General features: G+C 45.1%; 2 protein-coding genes across 6 annotated transcripts in view; one reads left to right on the top strand and one right to left on the bottom strand.

Moving 5' to 3' along the window:
- The first annotated feature begins 46 nt into the window (after positions 1-46).
- Positions 47-24,283, top strand: part of Pgant5 (polypeptide N-acetylgalactosaminyltransferase 5) — a 31,976-nt gene continuing 7,739 nt past the window's right edge. Inside the window, exons 1-4 of one of the 5 annotated variants that reach the window (XM_076434446.1) lie at positions 252-394; positions 812-882; positions 21,224-21,339; positions 23,586-24,259. In XM_076434446.1, coding sequence (XP_076290561.1) covers positions 23,653-24,259 — 607 coding nt within the window. In that variant the 5' untranslated portion in view covers positions 252-394; positions 812-882; positions 21,224-21,339; positions 23,586-23,652. Of the gene's footprint in view, positions 395-811; positions 883-21,223; positions 21,340-23,585; positions 24,260-24,283 lie in introns of all 5 variants that reach the window. The other 4 variants (XM_076434457.1, XM_076434437.1, XM_076434428.1 and 1 more) reach the window with 4 other exon arrangements.
- On the bottom strand, positions 367-21,414 carry LOC143214024 (uncharacterized). Its single transcript, XM_076434535.1, has 2 exons — positions 20,280-21,414; positions 367-1,038 (listed from the first exon to the last, which is right to left on the bottom strand). The coding sequence occupies exons 1-2, from the start codon at positions 20,431-20,433 to the stop codon at positions 773-775; spliced, it is 420 nt and encodes a 139-aa protein (XP_076290650.1). The 5' UTR covers positions 20,434-21,414; the 3' UTR covers positions 367-772.

Raw genomic sequence — 24,283 nt, 5'->3', positions numbered from 1 at the left:
GGAGCTGCGATGGCGATTGGCGAATCGATGGCAGCGAATCGGCCGTGAATGGGAATGGGGCGGCCGCAGAAGCAGAACGGTCGTTCCGCGTCCGATAAATCTCGAGGCTCGAGGTAGTCGAGGCGGTTCTCGATAGCGCATGCATCGGCGAATCGTGGAACGGGTATCGATAGACGGCACGGCATATCCCCACGCACGGCGCACGGCCATCGGGGAGCGTAGAAAGTGGTGCTGGTGCTGGTTACTGGTTACGGTTACGGATGTCGAACAGGTGTCCCCACTTCGCCATCCTAACCTCAGCGATGCTCAGTGGCTCTGCAGTGTCGGATGTACACGTATGTGCGACGCACGGGATGTGCATCTGGAGGTGTTCTCGTTACTAGGTCACAAGAAGGTGTGTATCAATGAGATTTGTAGTAATCCAGCGCCCCGCTGCCGGAAGGCGGTCGTACGCCACGGGAGCGGTACGCGTGTGACACGGCGAGATTCCCCGGCTGATCGGCTCTCGTCTTTCGCATTAAGTAACTCTCGAGAGTGCGTTCGTTCGAACTTCGAATCTGTTCGAATCCTGAATCGTGTCCAGTTGCACCTGGCGCTTCCGAGAGCCCTGCTGCGTGCGTGCAAACCCGCGTCCTGCTTTCCACTCTCGTCCAGCTTCACGGATCCGATATTCACGGCAGGCAAGATCGCGGCGATCCGTTCCGTGTGCCCGGGATCCTCGAAGCGTCGAACAATTACGCGTGTAAGGAATTCTGCGCCGCGCCGGCATCGTCTATACAGTGTGTACATCCAGTAACCGATCTCCCGACAGTGAACCTCTGAATCCCGGACCTCTGCGTGGCTTTTCAACTACATCGTCGATCACGATCCACCGGAGCCTAGGTAAATAGATCCGAGCAAATGTTCTTCCCCCGAGTGACACGCGACCGATCTCCCCCGACCATGTGGTGTGCAAGTTAACGGTGCTGCGTGGATAGATGTATGCGTGGTATGCGAGCGTGTCTCTTTCGCTTAACCCTTTATACGGGCCTAGCACACCTGGAACAGAGATACATATGCCTTTATCGTGAAATGTTTTCGGTCGGAGGTCAAGAACGACGTGTCGACTGTTTTCTTTTCTTTTCGTTATTTTCTTTTTCTATGCAGAAGTGTGCGGAGATAGCGTTTTTTGCCTCGTAAACGGGACTGTTCGATATACTGTAGCATGTGTGCGAAGAGCTAACGCGTGGCAAGATTGTTTTCTCGCTTCGCCCACTTTGCGATCCCTCGTGCGTGAGTATATGTCCCGAGTGGAACGAATACGATGACGTTATCGAGAGCTACACATACATGTTCGAGCGGTCTCTTGAAATTCGAACTACGAGCTGTCTCGAAACGCGGGCTTGGTGATCAGTGAACTATACTTGCACTATGAAGTACATACATATGTACTATTTATGATCATTGCTGTTGACGGCTCGGATGGATGGTTGAGTCGAAGCGTTAGATTTCGGAGGAGGAGTAAGATGGATTGGTTCGAGAATACGCATAGAGTTGCTTTAGTCGACACCGCGTGGAATTCTTGTAGTATTCTTACTTTTAGTGTTTTAGCACCCAGGGGTAGCAAGACCCCCTTTGCTTTTAGGGAGCTGGAAAAATTACTTGTTCGTTTCTTTTACAAATCGGTGTGCCAGATTCGATCGCGCCCCCGTAACTTTGCGGGTTACTTCCATCCCCAACTGTGACCGATAGAAAAATCCGGGTAGAATATTTGTTCGCGTTACACGTTCGCGTAGCTCGGAAGCGGAGGGTGATACCCCCCGTTAGGTTACCGTATTCGCTCCACCCGCAGTGTACCCTCGCCTCGCGTTCGATTCCCAGTGGAACCGGACCCGCGAATTCTGTCTGGTTGTTCTTGTTGCTCCTGGAACCAGTAATCTTACTCCGCCGGCTACGTCAGGGTTCCGTTTAAAGGAATGCGGCACACCTGCTCGTCTTTTACTGTATTCCCAAGGTCCGGACTCCTCTCCCCTTGCTCGAACTTCGTTTCAAAAACTGTAGTATGTACCTACAAGCACGCCTCGAGTCACCTACAGATCTGCTCTATTATTCTAATCGTTCAAGAATCGTCTCTACGATTTTAACCGAACATCCTCTGTCACGGGTGGTACTGGACATCCGGTTTTTCGGTAGGTGAAACTGCTTTTCGAAGTTCCATCCCAATCCACGCAGAATCAAAATACATATGTAGTTGCTCAAGAATCGAACGGATTTTCGAACGCCCGAGAGCGTTTGTATCGTTTTCTTCTAGAAAATCTCAGATCGGAGATCATTAACGAATATCATTCATAGTTTTGCTATGACTCATCTTTACAACACGTTACAAAGGAGATTTTATCGATGAAGGAAAGCCGGTTTTCTCAGGTCAGGTCTGTGGAATAGACGGCATACTTCGGTAATGATTAATAAAACGAGTGAAAGGTTCCTCGTGAAGTTTGCTCGGGTTGATGAGCGAGCCTGGCCGACGTTAAAGACGACGCGTCATTCGACCTGCAAGGACACGTGTCGAGATATGCAGTTACTTACGCGATATTTTATATTTCGTTTATTTTTTACTCTGAATAAGAACACGAGAAACCATAGTGGACTGTACGACTTGGAAAATAGCACGTCAATGTGCCAGTTGTTTTAAATTATGTAGATATTTTTGTTTATGCACGGAAATACAGACGAAGTCAGCATCGTTGAGCACTAGGCTGGCCATCTTGGCATTTCGTTTTATGGTCAGTTACATAAAATATAAATTGTCCTCGATACGAAATGAAATGTGGCGAATATCCGAGGTACCTGGTTATCTCACAGGTACTTGAGTAGTTTAGTCCCTAGCATTTTGAAGTAGCGAGTTTGAGGAATGGAACAGAGGAAAATTTCTATCGTTCCCGAGCCATTAGCGGGGCGTTTCGTTGAATAAGATGGAGGAGACGGGTTTGGCAGCACTTTCTCCAGAATGCAAAATTTGATGGTCTCTTTCTTGGTAGGATGAATGAGATATGGCCGGCGGCGATTCCAGCGGAGCTCTTCTGGCAGCGGTTCTATGGGGGGACAATAGGCTCGGGAGAACGCGATTACAGCGAAACACGTAAAAGTCACGATTGTTGCTCGTTACGGAAATGGTATTCACAGAATCGTATCGGAACGATAATGGACCGATCCGCGGATTTAGTTAAACTGTCGTTAACGACGAATGCGTGGGGTGGGGGTGGGGTGGAGTGGGGTGAGGGGAGAGGAGGAGGTTCATCTACAAGCGAGGCAATTCCATTACGCGGAATACGCACCGGACCCAGGAATTTTCGGAAAATCGCCGTTGCCATACGGCGCGTCGATAAATGAATTTCCGCCGCTCGAGAATTAATGCGGAGCCCCGCCGTAATAGTCACAATTTTGCGAACGACAAGTTTGCACCCCCCTTCCCCCAGCCGCACAGCGATTAGTACGGTTATATTCGAGTCGTATAATCGAATCGTTTACTTCGCCACAAGTTACGCGCGCTTTTAGCACAGTCGATTACCGTGGTTGTCATCGGAATTGTGTCACGCGAAAAATGTCAATGTTTTGGCCTAACGAGCGCTCTGTTATGACATTGTTGCGTCACGCGGCGTGGACCGTTTAGAACGCTGTTAGCGTTGTCGCTTTGTTCGCGGTGCGTTCGAATGCTAAAAGAAACAAACGAAGGCCAACTTTCAAATTTGCCGCGCCACGATAATTATTTTGCATTTCCATCTATCGTCGAGACGGTTCGAATATATCTCTGTACGTAGTTTAAAAATAGACGTACATACGTATCTGTCGCATTGTCACCGACAATTTTTCCGCCTGGAATTACGAAACGTTTTAGGATCGAACGGTCGATAAGGTATCATCGACCCACGTAGAGAGATACCAATCTTTTTTTATCGGGCATTAGAAAGTGGAACACTCGACACACGTCACTCGTGACTGTATAATTCTGCCCGAATTATTCTTTTTTCGTCCGTCGTGCCCGTAGAGGGAGGGGCCACAAAGTTTCGACCCGATACACCAATTAAATTAGGCGCCACAAACCTGGCAACGCACCTTCACCTACCCCCCTCTCCCCCCTCCCCACTTGTTCTCCTGGTCTCACATTAATTATTCTCGAAGCGGTGAAATGTCGACCGGCCTCATATTTTATGCACTACATCCGACGTTTTCGAGCTCGTCGAATCCTCGAACGGTTTTTTTTTCTTCGTCCCCTTTTCTTCCTCCCCTCCTCGCCATACGGCGCCAATGTCGCGTTCGTTTCGCGTTCAATTCCACGCCACGGAAGTTTAAACGACCCCGTTAACGGTAATAACATATAATACAAGCTTATCGTCGCGTGGCCGTCACGAGGTTAAGAACGAACGGAGACGGAAAGTGCGGGACGGAAAACCGTGGACGAGACCGACTCGTTGAGCCGCCTGAAAAAGCCACGGGGATCAAGGGTCGGAAAACTTTTCTTCTGAAAAGGCCATTTTTAGGGACGAGAGGCGAAATTCAAGCCGCCATTTAACTAGACACTCGACAAAAATGTTTGTCTGAAACCCTCCATTGACGGCAGAGTCGCGACACTGCATTATTTACCCTAACCTCTTTCTATTTTCCTACTAAAGAGAGGAGCAGTAAAACGACTCTTTTCTCAGTCCTGCGTGCGCGCGTCTTTCTTATTTATTCACTATGGTACACGCATTCGTGTAATTTTCAAATTACTTACTCAATTAATAAATTATTATGTCACCATGCTATCTCGCGATAGATTTTAAAACTTCTAGGTTAGAAAATCACAGATTTCTATATCGTGTTTGTTTGTCGTATGTGAAGAATTAGTATAACGCGCGGTTTGATTATTTTCCATTATTTGAAAAGGTGGAAGACGAATTCGTAATTGCCGCGCTGGCTGACTCCTTCCCCCAAAAATTCAAACCGAACAAAGCACAGCCGAAACTTTAAGGTTAGAAACCATGTTCAAGGTGTTTTTGTCTGCGGGTTACGTTTGAACAGCGACGCGCACAATGGGACCGAGTGAAAATACCTAGAAAAATGAAGCTATTAACCCGAGTCCTACATTCGCTTAGTAATTGGACGATAAGAGGTGAGTGGCTGGTTTTCGCGCGCATTGCAAGTGTTATCTGTAACGAGCGATTTCTCCGAAGGCCTGGGCTAGGTTAGCGTAATTGAGACTTGCGTTTCACCGGTAGCTCGTCGTAACACGCGTCCGCGATTACCTATTTATACATATACGCAACGCGTTAACTGTCTTCGACCGTTTCATATATTTCCTCCCTTCTGACTGTGCTTTCTTTCGATTTGGCTCGGTGAAAATTTCAACGAAAATATTGGACACTTCGGCTCAAATAATATTTTACATGGAAAGCGAAATATCCAGTGAATAAAATATATTCTTTATTATGGAACGGTTCGATCGAGTCGTGTCTTCAATATTTTCGTCACAATAGGGTACTTCGTCTTCCAAGTTATAAACGGTTTAGCATCGAATGGATCGCAATACTATATTGAAATAATATTCTATGCAAGCTGCAGGTTATCGGCTTTTGTGCCTGAAACCTTTAAAGACCACTCCTCACGCTTCAACGAAAATTATTCACGACATTCTTCAGCGTGCTCGTTCTTTCCTGTAATTCGTTCTTTATAATTGAATTGCTCGATTTTCATCTGCAGATCTGTCGTCTTTTAAGTCTAACCTATATGTATGTATACATATCGGGGCTTTCGAACTCTCGGCGAGTACAGAACAACGGCGCTAGTCAAATGTCCCGATAGCTGTACGAATATCTGAATCAAAAACCAATGTTACCGCAAATGTTCTTTCGAACGAATTCGAAGGATTAATTACCGAATCTATGTTTCATCGAACGATGTGCTGCTGTATACCCAAGCACATAATTAATTGACTAATATTGCGCAGCGAGTTCCAAAATTGATTTTATCTATTTCGCATCGGGGATTCGACCTGATGCAATGTCCGCGATCGTAAATTCGCTAATGAACGCATGAGAAGACCGCGATAGCCAAATTTATCGCGGCGCGGTAGAATTGAAAAACCGTTTTTCACAATTAGCGCGAAATAGGAGCGCGGCAGAGTCTTTCGCGGAATAATATATAGATAATTATACGGGGAGAATTTAATTGAGTCCGCAGCCTAGCAGAAAATAAATGTGCGCGGGCGCACAATTACGCGGATTCTTTTTTCACGAGCGCGATCCAAGCGAAACTGTATATGTACAGCAGTGTTCGCTTGAATTTGTGAAGTTTGGGATCCGGAAGTGAAATTCTTGCGTCGTTTCCAAGCTCGTGGCATTAACTGTTCGGGGAAAAGTGGGAGTGACTCGTGCAAATTTAAACGTAACAGATTTTACAAATTGAAACGAGCACTACGCTATACGTATGTATTGATCAATCCGCACGTGTTTCCGGCCGCGCAACGCATTGTTAAATTATTTCGCGTTACCCGGAAAAACTCGATGCCGGTTTTGTGACCCGTATAAAGCGGTGCGTAATAACGGTATTCGCGCGGTCTTCATTGTATCGCCGGTATTGTCGGCCACCGTTCGCATAATTGGGGCTGCCGGCCAGCATCGCTAGTGCTGAAAACAGCGATAAGAAGTCGCAGATAGGGCTCGCGATAATGGCGGAAAATAGGCGGAAATTCTGATTTCTCTAACGATTTTTAGACGAAAGGAAGAAGAACCTAAAAGTTGGTCAACTTTCGATATGTTTACAAAATTCAAACTGCATTCGACTCGGCGATGTAAACAAAACAAGTCTACGACAGCCGGAAAAAGCCAGTGTATCGAATGTTGGTCGTGTTTTCGAGAGACCGCGGCGGCACCGTCGAGCGGCAGGATTTATTCGAGCGCGGCGAAACGGAGCCATAAAGCCGATCCATTGCAAATTGCAATACAGAATGCATTACGCCGGGGCGTCCTCGAACACCGCAATTCACGTGATCGTCTTGCGAGCGTAATTAACTCGCCGGGAATTATTTAATTTCTCGCGGGGTCCTGCGTAGGCCATTGTTCCGCGTCGAGTTGAAAACTGCGTTGCGGTTTTCTGCTTCTCGCCTAGGGTCTACGCGATCGCGATCGCCGCTGATTTATAGCAGTAGGAAACCGGAGAAAACTTCCGAAACTGACGAAAATAACTCGTGGGCCGACGTTATCACCGATCGCTGCCTGTATCGCCGTGAAAACAATGTTCCGGGAAACTTTCCTGCTGATCTTTAACAATTCAATGCGAGCAAAGCATCGTTTTTACACAGATCCGACGCGTTCAAACGATCCTCCGGTTGTGTTTTCTTTGGATCGATAAGTAACTGGCGGCAGGCCCTCGCCTGATCAAAACGTATACAGTAAAGGTTCGTTTATCGGTCCAAGAAAAACCCTCGGATCCGTTGCTGCTTCTTACGAACAGTTCAACTATTTTTTGTATACGTAGATGTTTACACTTCACACTGCTCGGCAACTGAGCTAGCTGAATCTTCTGGGCCTCTGGCGGGTTATGCTATTCCACATAAAAAAGACTAGGAGTTAGCAAGATGTTTCGAAAAATTACTTGCGTCGGTGCAGTGCCGTGTGTCGTCGGGTATCAGGTGAACTTTCCCTATGGGAGACGGGCGTATTGAGAACAGTTCGGTAAACAGTCGGCCTATCTTATCGTTTCAGTGTAAATTCAACAGAAATCGCATCGTTTCCGGCGTAACCGCAGTAACTGCCGCACCCTGTGTACGCAGTGCTCGAGTAATTCTTGCCATCCTGCCTGTAAACCGGCGCATAGTGGCCAAAAGAAGCTTCCTAGCTGGACAACACCATTTCATTTATCGAACCGAATGGCTTAGACCGAGCACAACGTTCGTTTGATTCGTTTGACGGAAAGCAAACAGAAATTAAGATGTGTTTAATGATTTCGAATGTGTGCTGACGGCATTTCCTTTATTATGGCCTCAAAGTGAAACGAGAGGATCTGACGAAGCTACAACGCACGCGTTCGCGATCATCGGGAATCGTGTCGTGGCATAGCATTGCAGTATCGTTTTATACTCGCATTCTTCGAGATTTCCCCTATATGTACATATAATAGTGAGCTATTAAAAAATTTCAGCGATATATTAGCATAGAGCGGCAAATTCAGATAATTTTTGAAAACAGTTTATAGCTGTATACCGTATGATGTAGATCTAGCAAGATTGGAGGTGAAATGATTTGGAACTTTTTTGTAGAGACTGTCAAAATACAAAGATTTATTGAAGAGCGAATCTTACCGTATCTTCTAGAAGAACACATCCCCTGAATAAAATTTAAACATTCGCAGAAAACTTCTCCGAGTCGCAATTATACTTGGCGGAGCTTTGCAAGAGATCGCGTACTACATGAAATTATTTGGCCCGGTGTAAATCAATAAGGAGTTCTCCAGAATTTATGGGTTGGCCGAATGCTGCACACCGGGCGTTCCAGAAGTAGCGCCGACTGTTTTAACTAAAACACCTCGTTGACACGGAGGACTGAAACAACGTATGTAACGGAAAAGTTTCGAGATTTCGTTACAGAACACGGTTTCCACACTGCGGAATAAATTTGATCGGATCTCTGCGCGGCAGTAAGAGGTTCGCGCGTGTTTGCCAAATGTTTGAGCAGGATCTCGCGGTCTGGAACCTCAGCTGCGCACACAACAACAGCTATACCACTTACCGTACCGCCTCAATTAACAGAATAAACATCGCCCGGTGTGACAAGACTAATCAAGTTTACGGGAATCCGAGCTCTGCGCTGCGGGATTTCTCAATTTTTCATTTTTGCAAATATCTTTTCTCATTGTTCGAGAAGTGTTCGAGATACATACATCAATTTTAACGAATACGATACACTGATTTTAAGAAATCAATTACTCACAAAATACCAAACACAGTTTCCTAACAAAATTCTCACTCAGAAAAGCGCAATTTTTGTCGTTTTCAAGCAGCGATCAATGAACAATGTGTACATACATACACCGCGTTATAAGCCAAATTGGTTTTTCAGTCGAGGTAGAAATTTTATTAAAAATTATCGGCCGTCCACGGAGCCGTTTTTAATACGTCCGCTGCACGTTATCAGCTGGCACGGTATGCGCGAGGCAACCAGCAGCAAAATCGTGGAACGAAAGGAATAAGACGAGCCGAAACGGAAATTCCAATAATTCGTCTTGCTGGAGGCGTAGATAAGATCGTCCTTCCCCGCAGGACGCTGGGAATCGACGAAACGTCACGAGGGCAGAGGGAAAACAATTCTCTTAACCATTACCAATGGCGAGCGTCCTTTTAATTCTCTCGCCGTACTGGTTCGCAATCGAACGCGACGCTATTCACGCAGAATCGACATACCGACCGAAACAAAGTGGCGCATTGCTTCGTTTTACGAGTGCACGGGCACGTTGCCGAGCCTTCGGATCGCTGCATCTCGGGGATTTGTTTAGTAATTCTCTCTATCTTCCCTTTTCTCTCTTTCGGTGCCTCTCCCTTCCTGGGGAAAAGGGCGGAACGCCGCACAGCGGTAACGTTTCGCCATTTCTCGGTCAAAGTCGCAGCTCTAGGTACAATTAAGATGATGAAATTTCGTTTAAACTGTAGCTGCAATCGTGCAGAATATCGGGAACATTCTTGTTGAACGAGAAATTCTATTGTACATGAAAAAAATTGTCGAAAACTTCCCTCGCCTTGCAACCGTCAAAAGAATTGCAATCCCTCCAGGAAGGGGTGATTCCTGACGTCATCTAAAGCAACTCTTTCCTTTGCGGAAATGTTCTCCGTGGGGAGTTATTAACGAAAAAGATGGACCAATCAGGGCGCGGTAACTGTGGATGGAGTCCAGCTCGGCCATTGCCAACGCTTCGCTCAGCTGTGGCCGCGCTCTGGTTGGTCCGTGTTTTTCGCGTTTATAACTCTTGAACAAACTGGCGGAGAACATTTTCGCAAAGCAAAGAGTTACTTGAATGAAATAGTATGTACGAGGAATCACCCCTTTCAAGGAAGTTAATATTTTTCGGACATCCTGTATGTGCTCTTGATTTAGGAGGTGTATTCATTTATTTTCGATGATAGAGAGTTTTTCAACAGTTTTGAAATAACCCGAGTCATTTGACCGTGCGCTGGTAGGTTCAGCGTTAAATTCCTCAAAAGCTTTTATTTCGCCAGAAGAATGACCAAAAGTTTCCATCGCGCGGCTTTGCGGAGCGGCGGAATGATCATCGAGTCGAGAGCGCGCGATTTCGCGCAGAAAACTCTGCCGCGAATTCCGAGCCGCATCCAGCACACGACTTCCCTTTGCCCGCCACCCTTCGGCCACCCGTTTCTTCGGAATAGTCGGCGAGTTATAGTTCGCGACGCGATACTGTACATATATCGCGTGACGTTGACGTCGCCGCGAAGCCGAAACGCTTTGTAAAATCCATAACGCGGCGACTCGAGCGTTTTGTACGTGTTTTCCGGGCGGAAGTTATTGCCGCGAGCCACGAGACACGCGCGAAACTCGCGGATCCGTGTGCCGAAAGACTTATGTCTCGAGAATGGTGTGCGCCGCATCCATCATCGCGGAAACCGGACCCGAGGAGATGGAAACGGCGATTATTAAATTCGAGTTTTCGCGGGCCTCGCCTGCCCGACGCGACGCGACGTGTCCCATTATTTACAGTTTCGTTAGAACGATTGGGATCGGCGACGGTCGGGAAACTGAAATTAAATACGGAATGGGATACATAATCTCTTGGACCTCGTGCCGCGAGGATTGATAATTAGAAATGTATAAAACGCGAAGTTAATTCAGATTTAAGTGTCGTTTGTTTCGAGTTCCCTGCTGCGAGCCATAGAAAATTGTAATTGGGTCTCCATCTTCTTAGTTGAAATGGAATTTATGCAAGATATTTTCTAGAATTTGTTGCGTGAACGGTGACGCAAGTTGTTGACGTTTTATTTTTGCACCGACCTAATTTTATAGTGGAAAAGGAAACAGTGAAATTTTGATGATCTCCAGCTGATTAAAATTATTGAAAGAGGAAATGAATGGCCATGTAGAATTCTTGTTTTGCATAGAAATTCCTAGTCTAATCATAATGGAATGTAAATTGTTTTTTGAATAGCCGAAGCTGATAACGCAAGCATAGGGCGACACGGTATACTAATCACCCTAAGGGACGTGGACTTTTATAGTCTGCTGCTACCTCTGGCTTTTCATGGCTGTTAAACATAATTATGCATTTCAAGATCCTTATCATGAAATGAATGCAGAGGAGTAAGCAAATAAAATCGATCCTCTAATTAAATTGACGTAAAGATTTTTTAGTTGAATTAGTTCTATGTAGTATGGTACTTTAGTATTGTTTTTACGAAAACTCGCAATTTTATATTACATTTAGAAACTCGATAGTTGCACGGTAAGGGATGAAGTTGCATGTGGCTATTAAAGTTCGTGCAATTAACGAGGCACGTAACCATTAGTCTCGTAAGACCACTCATTATGGTTCTAATGAAACCAAAATTCACGCCTCTCCCTCTACTAGCTTGCGACGAATGAGATTTATTTGAAAGTTTCGAGGATCTACTGTAATTGTTTTGAAAGTATCAATCTTGCGAATGCCGGTTATCCGAGAAACAAAGAGTGCATTAATCTAACCACCTGAACCCTGAATTATTTTCATCGTATATAAATAATACTACCAATCTTAATCTTTTAACCTTCGTTATATTAAACATATTGCTTTGATTCCATCTAGTTTTCGTGGTCGCTCACCGACAAGAAAATTTATATACCGAGTACAACAGAGAAATGAGGAATCGGTAGGATTTGACCGTGGCCGGTGCAGCCATTAATCTCCGAAAAGTTTCACGTCGAGCCACGTGTTTACGAGACTAACGTATCGAGGTCGCAACCATCGAGGTCCCACAGTAAAAGAGAAGAAGAAAGTGCCCGTTGAAAAGAAGCGCTTCCTCGGTATCCTAAAAATTTCATTCCCAGCGCGACGCGCGACGTTCGTTCGCGAAACACGAACGCGATCGGATTCCCGCGGTCTCGAAGCCTACATTCGCACGGCGAAGAAGCTGTGCTCTTATCGGTAGCCTTGAGCAGCCCGCGAAAGCCAACCATTGTCGACGGATGGAATCACAAAGTATTCAGGGACTGAACTATCACGTGGCGATAACGCCAGACTCGTTCCCTGCGTAGAACGACAGTCTCGGCGGTGTCTTAAATTACAGTAGTGTCTCGATCGTAGACCTTCGGTGGAAGTTTAGAAATTTTTTCTCGATTTCGTTCCAACGAAATCTCCACAGTTGATCTGCGATTTTTGTTCTCTACTTTAAGCGCGAAGCGTGTCGGCGACGCCTTGGTCTACCATCGAGGCATTGCTGTGACTTTCGGTAGGAGTTTAAATGATTTTGTTCCAAAGAAAAGAAATACATAGCAAGCGGGGAGATATTCGCGCGTGCGATTTCAGGTTCCCGGGGAGTAAGGATCTCGCAACGATCGTTTGCGTCATAGCGGGGGATCGTTAACAATAAATTCGAAATCACCGGTGCCCGAATATCTCGCGGAAGGCATCGTGCCGGGGGTTTCGCAAGCCGGCGCGGCGCGGTGGAGAGCAGAGGAACGGTTTCGCGGAGGCAAATTAGCGGAATAATAATGAGCCCGGGAGAGGTGTACCCGGCCGGCACTTGTGCAAACGAGATACGAGGCCGAAACGCGTGTTGCGAAACCTTCCTCGTCCCGCCTCGGCGGAGCTTCCCGGGGACAGATGGGTATCGATGAAAGTACGATTACACGCGGAAGTACACCGGGGACGCACCGTTAATAGAAACCTAATCGAAACGCATCGGTGCCCTCAAATCGCTGCTCCTTTACGAGGGAGACCCGCGCGCGCGCGCTCAGACATTTATGCTACGCTACGGTATTGTTCACGGGTCGAGTCTTCTGCACCGAGTGCGAGTCGTCTTCCTTTTTCCTAACCGGGGAGGTAAAGAAAAAGCTTCCGGACGACGAGCTTGATACACTTCGATTATGTTCGTAGAAGTGCTACGGAAATTTCTAGCACGGAAATTGCATGCGGAAAATTGTTGGCTGTATAGTCGATCTACTGTGGTTGCATTGTTAAAGCTGCTGTCCAAGCGTTCATTCTACTACTTCTCAAGTACGCTCTCCACTTCATTTTCCTAGTTGTGAACTAATAGTAAGTACTCCACTCCGATTTTTGCTAGTTGTAGACAAGTAGCACGTTCTCTATTTCATTTTACTATGTCGTTGCGAACAAATAGTATGTTGTCTATTTTGTTTCATTAGTTGCGAGCGAATGGTCAAAAGAATAGTTCTCCAATTTCCTACTTGAGACCTTGAGCTGGTTTATCGCGATGCTTGATCAAGCACGATCTGCCAGACACAGGCTAGTACTATGCTAAACCCTTATGCTAAACCGATGACCCAGACCTGCCCCAATGTTCGAGTCAGCTATACCTCAACGCTCGAGCAACATTTTACCTTATGACGGATCCCAGTCGAATACAATGCTTGACACAGATTTAACTCAATGTTTTATTCACGTCTGCCCCGTCGCTTGGGTCCAGAGCTTCTAAATCTGTAGCTACCCGTCGCGAATGTTACTAATAGAAGCGACGCTAACCACTTGTTCATTTATATCGTCCTTTGTACGATTTTCCGGGAATCAATCTACTTTAATGCTAGCAGGTAAATATGGCTAAGAGCGTGCAATAACTTTCCCTCGGTAAAAAGAATGGCGAAGGCTTCAAAGTCGGTGCCAGGAATGTCTGGAACACTGCTGCTCCAATTTTCAGAAAATTTTGCAGTAACATTTTTGAGATACAATGACGTAAATGGGTTTGGCTGAAGCTGGCTGCTACGTTCTGCCGGAAAATATTTTTGTATGCAAAAGAAATTGTTGGACTTCCCTTAGTTTTCAATCATTTAGTGGCAGCAAGTGGGTTCGCGTTCGACGATCGTCACAGTGATTCAAAACGAACAGTCCTGTCGAGAATGGTTAGAGTGGTTCCACTCGAGATTCGCTCGTCGCCGAGCAAGATCGAGGCTCGCTTTAATCCGAGGAAAAATGATCTGGAAATTAGCCGGGGCGCGGCGAAAACCCTCATTAATTCGAGAAGAGTAATGGGCGCGCGATCGCGGCCCGGATCGATACCGCGATAGGATCTATGACATCGGGGGATTCTCCGGCCGATATTAATTCAACCGGAGATTTAGCGGAACGATTTTCGTACGAGCCAATCGGAAAAAGTCTCCGCACCGTCTCTCTATCGGGGAATAGATCCGAACGCGCCTGCTAGTATGTGTGTGTGTGTGTGAGAGGGTGCCACCGTCAAAGGACTTCGGGAGCACCAAAGCAATACTTCTCGCATCGTTGCATCTCGCGAATAGAATTTCACGATATGTATTACGTCACGGTAATATCGACGCGGACCGTGTAGCCACCCTGTTCGATTCGCGAACGTTTCTGTCGCCTAACTCTCACCAAAATATAGTTCGGGAAGGACACTTACGGTTTTCCCTAAATAAATCAACAAATTTGACACTTCATTCGTTTCATATATGTACATATGATTTCAAGAAATTTATAATGTGTCCCCTAGAACAGTCAAAATTAACAACGATTGGATAAAACTTCGTGCATGTACATAACTCGCCTACTTAGATCTACAAAACGAATATTTTTAATTTTCATTATAAGAGCACCGATGAGAAAGTTAAAGAACGATTTTTTTATCAATTACCAAGTACGTTCTGACGTATTTTTGACGTCCCGAAAATGCTGCAGCTGTTCGACCCGATCTAATAAAAGTTATTCGTTTTTAGAGGGTGGTCTTTTACGATTGACACATTGCACGAAGATCCAGCGATCACCTCGTGAGTCATTCCGCGAGCAGATGCGGCAACCGATTGCGTGGACGTAGAATTACGAAAATTTTGCGAAGACAGTGTGGTGGGGGAAATCAGTGTTGTAATTAATTTGCATGGTTGCCTGGCCGAGGAAGTTCCCCGAAGCGGCCTGTAAATCCGTGACGCGCTTATCTCTCTTCGAAATTCGGATTAGGGGGGCGCACAGCACTTTCCTAAACAACCGTAATTCCGCCTTTACGACTCCGGGTTGTAAAATTGTTACGGTTGTCGGCGTGGGCGGCGAAAAGTCTTAACTGTCGCGATAAAACAGGCGACTGTCGAGAATGTTGAACGACCGCCGGTCGGAATAATGCTCGCTCTCTCTCACTCTCGGTACACCTCTCGTTCCATATGCATTGCGTGCTCGGCGAGCGTTCGCAGCTTTAATTGAAAGTTCTTTTTTTTGCAATTACATTGTTTGCCACAATGGCTTATGTATTAAGAGCTCGAGTCACTTTGAAACCGCGGCACCTTGTTAACAGGAAACCTACTTCGCCACGCAGCGCAGCTTTGTCAAAATAGAATAGACTTCTCTCTCTTTCTCTCCTTTGCTATTTCTTCCTCTTCACTTTCTCTGGAAAAGCTCCTTAATTACGAGAACCTTATTGAATAGAGGCTTCGGTGAATGGACTTCGTTTAACAACAGTCTTCGCCGGGGAACGCGAAGAAATCACGAAGAAGTTAGCAATCTCTTTTTAGATGTGCAAGATATTTATACGCTGAATTCCGTGTAACGAGTGCGCACCGCGCCATCGGGCTCTATAAAATCGAAAATATCTCGATAAAAACATTTTTACGCAGGGCGACTTGGCTAGTGAACGTTGAAATTAGTATTCGCATACTAGTATTATTCAATTTCTATCCGGTAAAACAGTTAATAAAACCATGAGCATCATCATCTTTTAAAGTAAATTACTGCTCCAGTCAACGAAAAGTTGTAGAGGGAAATGGAAGGAACACAATTTTTAACTTTGGGTCTTTGTTTGGATTAGTGAGGAGGTAAATATACTACATAAAAGTCCCTACTCCTAGGAGGTGAGCGGGCTACAGGAGGGCACGTAGAAGGTCCCCTTTTTCGGTTTTCCGCGTATATCTCGGAAACTATGCGTCCTAGCGATAAGACCATTCCATACAAAATTAAAGCTGACAAAATGTGCCACAAGATTGATTGGATTCAGTTTTTCGCTATCGCGCATAGTTTCCGAGATATCCGCGCTCAAAGTTCACTAATTCTGCTGACGAGTTAGCTAGTCAAATAAGGCAAAAATTTCTTTTTCACAATTTGTAAACTTTGAGCGCGGATATCTCGGAAACTATGCGTCCTAGCGATAAGACCATTCTATACAAAATTAAAGCTGACAAAATGTGCCACAATATTGATTGGATTCAGTTTTTCGCTATCGCGCATAGTTTCCGAGATATCCGCGCTCAAAGTTTACAAATTGTGAAAAAGAAATTTTTGCCTTATTTGACTAGCTAACTCGTCAGCAGAATTAGTGAACTTTGAGCGCGGATATCTCGGAAACTATGCGCGATAGCGAAAAACTGAATCCAATCAATCTTGTGGCACATTTTGTCAGCTTTAATTTTGTATGGAATGGTCTTATCGCTAGGACGCATAGTTTCCGAGATATACGCGAAAACCGAAAAAGGTGATTTCTACGTGCCCCCCTGTAGCCCGCTCACCTCCTAGGAGTAGGGACTTTTAGTATGTTTAGCTTCTAACTAGTCCAAACAAAGTCCCAAAGTTAAAAATTGTGTTCCTTCCATTTCCCTCTACGCCCCCCTTATGAGCATTCATTGACTGGACTATACCTAATATAATATATTAATCCGTCTAATATCTGAAAAACCTCAAGCAGTTGGAACGAATTTGAAAAAATGATTTCGTTTCTAAAGGGTGGTCGGATACTTTTGCACGGCGCATACAGGGTGTATCAGAACGGCGTGACGCGGCTGATCTCGTGGGCGTGACTCGCGTAACGGGACCGGTGTGTCGAAGATCGCGAAAATATTCGCGAGCTTTCTCCGGGTCACATTCGAAAAACCGGTGGCGGACAAGTTCGGTACACGGGTGTGTCCGTGGTCCCGGCATGCATGTACAATTTTATTTAACATTCCGCGGGCCAGACCGAAGTTCCCGTTTCCGGCTTATTGCATACCCCGCGGCCTCGAACTGCGCTCATCAAACTTGGAGTACACGCGGGCTTGCGGGGGCCTCTCTCTTCGACGAAAGTTGCTCGCGCGATGTCGGATGCTGAAATCCACCCCTCGGGGAAGGGGGCGGAGGAGACGGTAAAGCGGGGTACGGGGGCTCGGATAGGGCAAAGGTTTTATTAAAGCGGGGCAAGCCCGCGCGGCATGTCTCTTCCGGCGTTTCCGTTATTCCCCGAGCGGTATGCAATTATCAGGGTACTATTACCTGTCTCTCGGGTCTCTCGCCGAGGCCGCTATCGCGATGAAAGTGAATTATTCAGCGGCCGCTAATTAATTAGCGTCACCGGAGGAGGCATCGGGAGGCAATATCATTTTCCCAGACGCGGCGAACGAGTGTACTCGTTAGGCTCCTCGGACGAGAGACGCTCATGCTGCTCGCAGAGACGTTTCGTTTCCGCGGAACACTGCAGGAGTGCCTCGATCTATGCGAAAACTTCCAGAACGCGCGCTACAACCTGTACACTACGCAAACTGCTCCCTGATCTCCTGTCGCTGGACCGTGAAATAGAAATGCGAGCAAACATATCTGTTCAGACAATTCGGCGATCAAGCTCTCTTATCTTTAATCATTCTCCTGTGGAACTTTCGCTGTATTATTCCTGACACTTTCCTCGTTAAATTGATACCAAACGCGACACAATTTCGATCGTATTTGCTCGTTCATCTTTGATGCGTATTTATCTTGGATACACTGAATATTTTTAACATATCTTGTGCCATAAATAGACTGCGGTATTGTACTCAATTTCATGAAAAATTTTCCTTCCGACAGTGGAACATTTTTCAGAAGTCAAATAAATGAAGAATTTTCACTTCACGGTGTGTTGTACTTCGCAAAATTAGCATACACCATAAATGCATGAAGATCCGCAGTCTAGTAATGAAACAAGTTTATATGCCTCCGTGTGTTCCTTGCAAATTCATGCCTGTAATACAGACTTCATCTCACTTGCTGATTTATGAATAAAAAGACTTGTATACTGTGTCAGCTGCATATTCTTCGTCCACAATATGGACATCGTGAAACAAGAAAATTCTGGGGCACTAAGACAGGCTAAAATGGCATAGTACCAACTTTCGTCGATGCTATGTCTCTAGAAAAATCAGCCTGGAAACTTTTTAAACGCGCGCGAAGTTCCGGAGGTTCTTATTAAAAAGAATTCCTCCGCCGCCTTAATCAATATTAACCAACGAAGTTCTTCGCGAAAACACTTCTCTGTGTCTCCGCCTCCTAAGCAGCTTATAAACTGTACGCGTAATTGGCCCGAGCAATTTCCGTCCCGTTTCGGCTCCTTTTATCTTAGCCCCGCAATGTTTGGCGGGACAACTCGCGGAAATCACGGACTGAGACTCGCAGATAATTTAGAACTCGACTTCGGAGTTTTTTCATTTATATGATAATGGCACCGAGAGAGAAAGGGAAAGAGAGAAAGAGAAAGAGAGAGAGAGAGAGCCCGATGTGTATTCATGAAGATCGCGCGATCCAATAGCCGAGATTCATACTAGAAAAAACTGAATACTTGATGTCTTGTTCCGGAGAAGTGGGTGCTTGGCCGTTCTCCCCTCCCAGGCTAATTGTGACATAGTTAATGGCACTTTCTTTACTCTTCGGTTTAGAGCTCGATGCTGTTTCTGGGGTACTCGGTCCCATCTAGGTTAAAACTAAAGCTTCGATCCCAGTTTCGACCCTTTGAAACTGTGAGGCGCCATTAAAAATTACTACGCTACGTATAATTCGGGACCGTGTCCGTATTGTGCGATTCGTTTGTGTTTGGAAAATTGCGAAAAACTCAGCCGGGAGAGCGAATGTGCTTCAGTTTTTCCGTTTTTCTTTTTGTTGTAAAATTGTGTTGGGCGAACTTTCCGGATCCTGGTAAAGTAACTGTGTGAATGCAGGGGATTTAATTGAAGGTAGAATTTTCATTACAAAATGGAACATTGTTGAACCTCGAGGGAGCTTGTCCACAAATTATTCAGTCACCGGTAGATTTTATCACGAGCGCAACCTCGCAAAAGTCTGCAAACATCGAATATTGTAGACGTTGACGACTTTTATTGTTTCCTCGGCAATTTTGTTCGATCGAGAAGTAGTTTTCACACTGTAGTCATGGCTGGTCCCGAAATTTTTTGATGTGCGATTATCGAGGTTGTAAAATTGCATTTATGAGCGATTAATTGAATAAGCGCATAGGGACTGATAGGGACCGCGCAGAGACTACAATAAAACACTTACAGTGTTAAAACTGAATGTAAAAATTTCCTCGAGTTTCCAGTGAATTGAAGGTGAACGTGAACGTTGAAGGTGCAACGCGTGCCAACAAAATAATTGAAAAGAATAATATTTAATGATGACAATTTGATTGGGTAACAGAGCATTTCTCCGCAGACTTATTTTAATGAGGTCGTTCGATATCAATGGCTAGATGTTCGTCGGTGCTCTTTGCGACGAACATTTTCAATATTAACAAGACAGTTTAGGAGTTCGAGGAAGTACAACGGATGCCACTGAAAGATTGATACTACATACTCACAATATCGAAATCGACTATCTCTATCCTCGGCTCTCTGAATCTCTTAATAGGCTGTCAATATCAAATTTCCCCCCGATAAGCGTAATAGCTCATAAGATTGAACGAATAAATGATTCTATCGTATTTAGTGATTTCTTACATCGTTTCACGATCACCAAATACATATTGCTATCCTTATTTCGTAAACAAGCCGCGTAATTCGATATTTATATTTGTGCCGCGAGTGCCATTTACATAATGTCACGCATCCCCCGCGCATCGTTTATTCGACATAATATTGGCACTGTTAACAGAGCAACCTCTGGAAGTTGAATTTCGATATTTCTTTTTCGAGAATTTTCGCGATATTAAACTCCTGCCACGAGTGGCATTTAATGTCACGTATCCTGGTTGCATTGCTCGCTTTCCCTCATTCCAGACGTGCATTGTTTCCGTGCAAGTGTGCTCGGGGCGGGTTAACCGAACCGGAAGTCACGCGATCCGCCGCTGTTTATTTATCGGGGCTTATACATATAATATAATATGATATAATATAACACATAAGAGAATTTACCATTATCGATTCGTCTTCTGTGTTGTTTCGCGCGTCGCGTCGTCCACCGCCGCGCCGCGCCGGAACGGGACATCGTGCTCTTTTTCGCTCGTGCACATTCTTGTGTTCGCGCGCCGTTCAGATTTCGCTCCGGCGCTGATTCGATAATGACCATGTGTGCGCGTCTCCTAATCGGCGAGCACACGTCCGACGTGTCACGGCGATGAATCTTTGATTCGTTCACCGGAAAATAGTAGGAGCTCGGTCACGTTGATATTTGCGAGAGCCGAACAACATTTGTATGCCGCGCGGCCGACGGCGATTCAACAACCTTTCCGTGACCGCGGAAGAACAATGGCTTTGAGCTCCCTCGGCAACGTGTCTATTATCACTTTAAACGAAACCTTGTTTTTTCTAAGCTTCTCTTAGACGTCTAACGCTAACTTCCTGCGTGATTAGTCGCAGATATCGGAAAACAGAAACGGTTAAATTTGTTGGAAATTGATTTTTCATTGTAGTACGCGTACGAGTTTGTTCGATTACGATTTCACGATCCAATAGTTTGAAAAAGACGCCCTACTTTCACGCGTTGCCATGGGAACAGATGTTGCTTTGCTTCGATTGTCCTCACAGCGAGACGAAGTTTACTCTCCGTTTCGTCGTTACATTTACATGCACTTTAATGAATTACGATGCTTTCCTGCGCGTTCTTTTTTTGCTCCGATGCATAAATGAATGGTCCTGCAACTCGACAGGAAACAGTTTTGAAAGATGCGCATAAATTCTATCAGAGTTCTAACGGGTTGAACCGCGGAATGCTGACTTGTCGTTTGTTTCCCTTTAATCCGAGGCACAATGCTGACGAAGTCTCGCCGCCATCTTTCAAGAGGATGCGAACTGAATCGGCGAGAACCTTGTTGTTCGATCTCTGTTGTCCTAACTGTGGAACGTTCGTTCTGTTGCAGATACGAGACCGGCACACATAGTCATGTGATTCCCCCGACGACGGGCCAACTGTCTGAAATTCGGTTGCGAGAAATCCCAGTCGGAAGAGGAGGAGCCGTGTGTCGCAGGCCTGTTGGTACGATCACATACATAATCTGCAAATCTTATGCGAGCAAATCAGCGAGCGAAATTCGTAGGTTGAGCGCGTTAACGCAAAGATTCGAAGAATCGCAGAACATTTCTGATTTGATAAAATTATTAAAGGAAAGAAGACGTTGGTGTTTAGCTCCAGTTTCTTGCAGTCGACGCAGAAAAGTCTAATTTTGCTGTCCTCTTAACCAAAAGACATCCCCCGCTTCTCACACTCCGTCTCGCCAGATCCTCTAGGAACAATGTCCATCTTCCCAAGGCAACGTAATTTCAGGTTGCTTACCATTTCCAGCTTTCGCTCATCGCTATTCCACAAATAGACTGCAGAGTTTACAGTTTTATGATAAAAATCTAGGTGAAATTTCAAACAACAAGAGGATTTCGGAAAATCTATATATTATTCCATCTATTTAAACGATTAGCTCTGAAATAACTCTACGCTTTGAACGAATAAATAATGTTCGATTCATAGCATCCATTTTACAGAAGTATTTATTAGTTCAGTGGTAAAATAGTAATTATCTGCAGTCCACATAGTCTAATACGAGTATGCCATCATACAGTGGCGCACCCAGGATATAATCGGTGGGGGGGGGGGGGGGCGAGTTGAACCCAGCCCTACCCAGAGCTATTTCGCGATTTTAATTTTGGAAGCTCAACATTTTTTTCTTGGGGGGGACTTGGCCCCTGGCTCCCCCCCCCCCCCCCTGAGTGCGCCACTGCCATCATATGCCTTACCAGCGCACAGTGGTCCCAGAGCCCGCTTTTCGTGACCAAAACTATTGTAGCGTTATTTCAAGTTTTAATGTTATATTATTATAGGTCGTTGGATTCGCCTTGATACCAGTTAGAATATTATGAAGTAAAAAATATATGTTAATTCTTAAAAAATTAAGGTAATCTCCATTTTTTTATAAAAAAATTTTTTTCTTTAATTTTTTATATTGAAGTTTGTAGAAAAATTAAAAAAAAATTTTCATATCAGAAATATTTGAGAAATTGTGTTAACAATGCTCACAGTGTGCAGACTACGGTCCAGAAATCGCAAAAAGTGTCCAAGATTTAATTCTTCATAAGAATTATATGAAATCTAGTATTGAGGGGTGGTTTTGGGAGTCTCTGATTACGAATCTGACATTAAAACTTCAAAATTCAAAATGGCGGATCCAATTGGCATACTAATACCTAATAATTTTTTCTTTACGTAATAACCCTTGCAATCCTGGAAACGAGTCTATCCCCTTAACGAATGCTATCTCCATTCGATCGCTACGATACTTGAAAAACTAGCTCGAAAAGTTTGGGCTGACTTTGATGTTTCTATTGATGAGAAAAAACCGTTTCTGACTCGGCGAGCTGTTTTTTCCGCCTTTGTCAACTTTGTTACCCACTCCTGTCGAATTTTTCGTGCTATTCGCAAGCGTGGGTCCTTGAAAGGCGATTCCTAATTTTCCACCAATTTGGGAAACTGACCAACCCCGTATCTACTAAAGAAAGAATAATAGCTCGATGCTACAACGAAACAGACAGTATCTACACTGATAAATAATAACTGTATAAATTGTATAATTCTATAAACTATAATATAAACTGTAAACCATACGTGTGTAAGTTTAAAATGCGTGACGCTTGTTAAAATAGACGTAGAATTATAAACGGCAGGAACCGCCAGCTAAAATTTACATGTGTATATGTTGAAGGTCTAAGCTTTCAGAAAAATCAAGTCTGAATGCTAACGTTTTTAAACGTTTTTTTTTTAAACTCTACCTAAAGTTTACATTGCACTTAAATTTATATCCTTCGTATATTGATTGAAACATGCTTATATTGCCATTAAATAACTGAAATATACCTGCTCACACATACGAAAATATAGTACAAATTTTCATTTCAGCATTGTGTAAGGAATAATTAAACTATTTAGTTGTTCCTCCAATTTCTTAATTTTGACCTTCAAACGCTGTACATATCTGCTCAGAAAGTTATCCGGATGACCTAATAATTTAAATTTCGAGGTTTCTCAAAGTGTTCTTGTTCGAGAGAGAAAAAAATTTTGTTGATATTTGAAAGTCGAAAAATTGAATTTTGTCCACAAAAAGAGGACTCCGGGACAACTGTGCAGCGCCAGCGGTTTCCGTAATTTTGGCGGATCCCGGTAAACCTAGCGTTAACGTAACTTATATGTACGTATATTTTGACGCGGCGTGTTAACTAAAAATGCGTTACCAACAGGTACTTCCGGTTGGTACGCCCGGGGGATGATCTCGGAGCAAAAGAGGAAAACGAGCCGCGCCCGAAAATGTTCCGCTTCAAGATTCGCATTCACACGTGCCAAGTGATACTGCTCACGTCGCTGGTATGGTTCCTGGTGGACGTGATGGTATTGATGCTCTACTCGGACTGCATCGGCGGCTCCGGATGGGGTTGCACGGAGAGCAGCAAGCAGCAATCGTTGACGGAGGAGAGCGTGCCCCACCCGAAGGCGCTCAAGGACGACCAGGTGCAGCCGACAGGGCAGCAGGGCAAGCGAAGGTACAAGCAAGCGGAGCTGCACTTCTGGAGGCCTGCGAGGGTGGTTCGCGAGAACAAGGGCAGTCCGGGTGAGCTGGGAGCAGCGGTGCACATCTCGCCGGAGGACGAAGCCAGGCAACAGGAGCTGTTCAAGCTGAATCAGTTCAATCTGATGGCCAGCGACATGATTGCCCTGAACCGGTCCCTCAAAGACATCCGCCTGGAGGGCTGCAAGTCCAAGAAGTACACCAAGTACCTGCCCGACACCAGCATCGTCATTGTCTTCCACAACGAAGCCTGGAGCACGCTGCTGAGAACCGTTTGGTCCGTCATCAACCGATCGCCGCGCACCCTGCTCAAGGAAATCATTCTTGTCGACGACAAGAGCGAGCAAGGTGAACGTCTTTTGGTATTCTGTT

The sequence above is a fragment of the Lasioglossum baleicum genome, chromosome 1 (genome assembly GCF_051020765.1).
Source record: "Lasioglossum baleicum chromosome 1, iyLasBale1, whole genome shotgun sequence".
NCBI classification, from domain to species: domain Eukaryota; kingdom Metazoa; phylum Arthropoda; class Insecta; order Hymenoptera; family Halictidae; genus Lasioglossum; species Lasioglossum baleicum.
The sequence above is the reverse complement of the archived record's forward strand: the minus strand, read 5'-3'. Positions and strand labels throughout refer to the sequence as shown.

Excerpts from the sequence above, each read along its gene's own strand:
- LOC143214024 (XM_076434535.1), bottom strand. The coding sequence starts at position 20,433 with ATGGTCATTATCGAATCAGCGCCGGAGCGAAATCTGAACGGCGCGCGA. Across the intron at positions 1,039-20,279 it reads CAGAAGACGAATCGATAATG|GTGTGCTAGGCCCGTATAAA; the intron begins GTAAATTCTCTT and ends TCTCTGTTCCAG.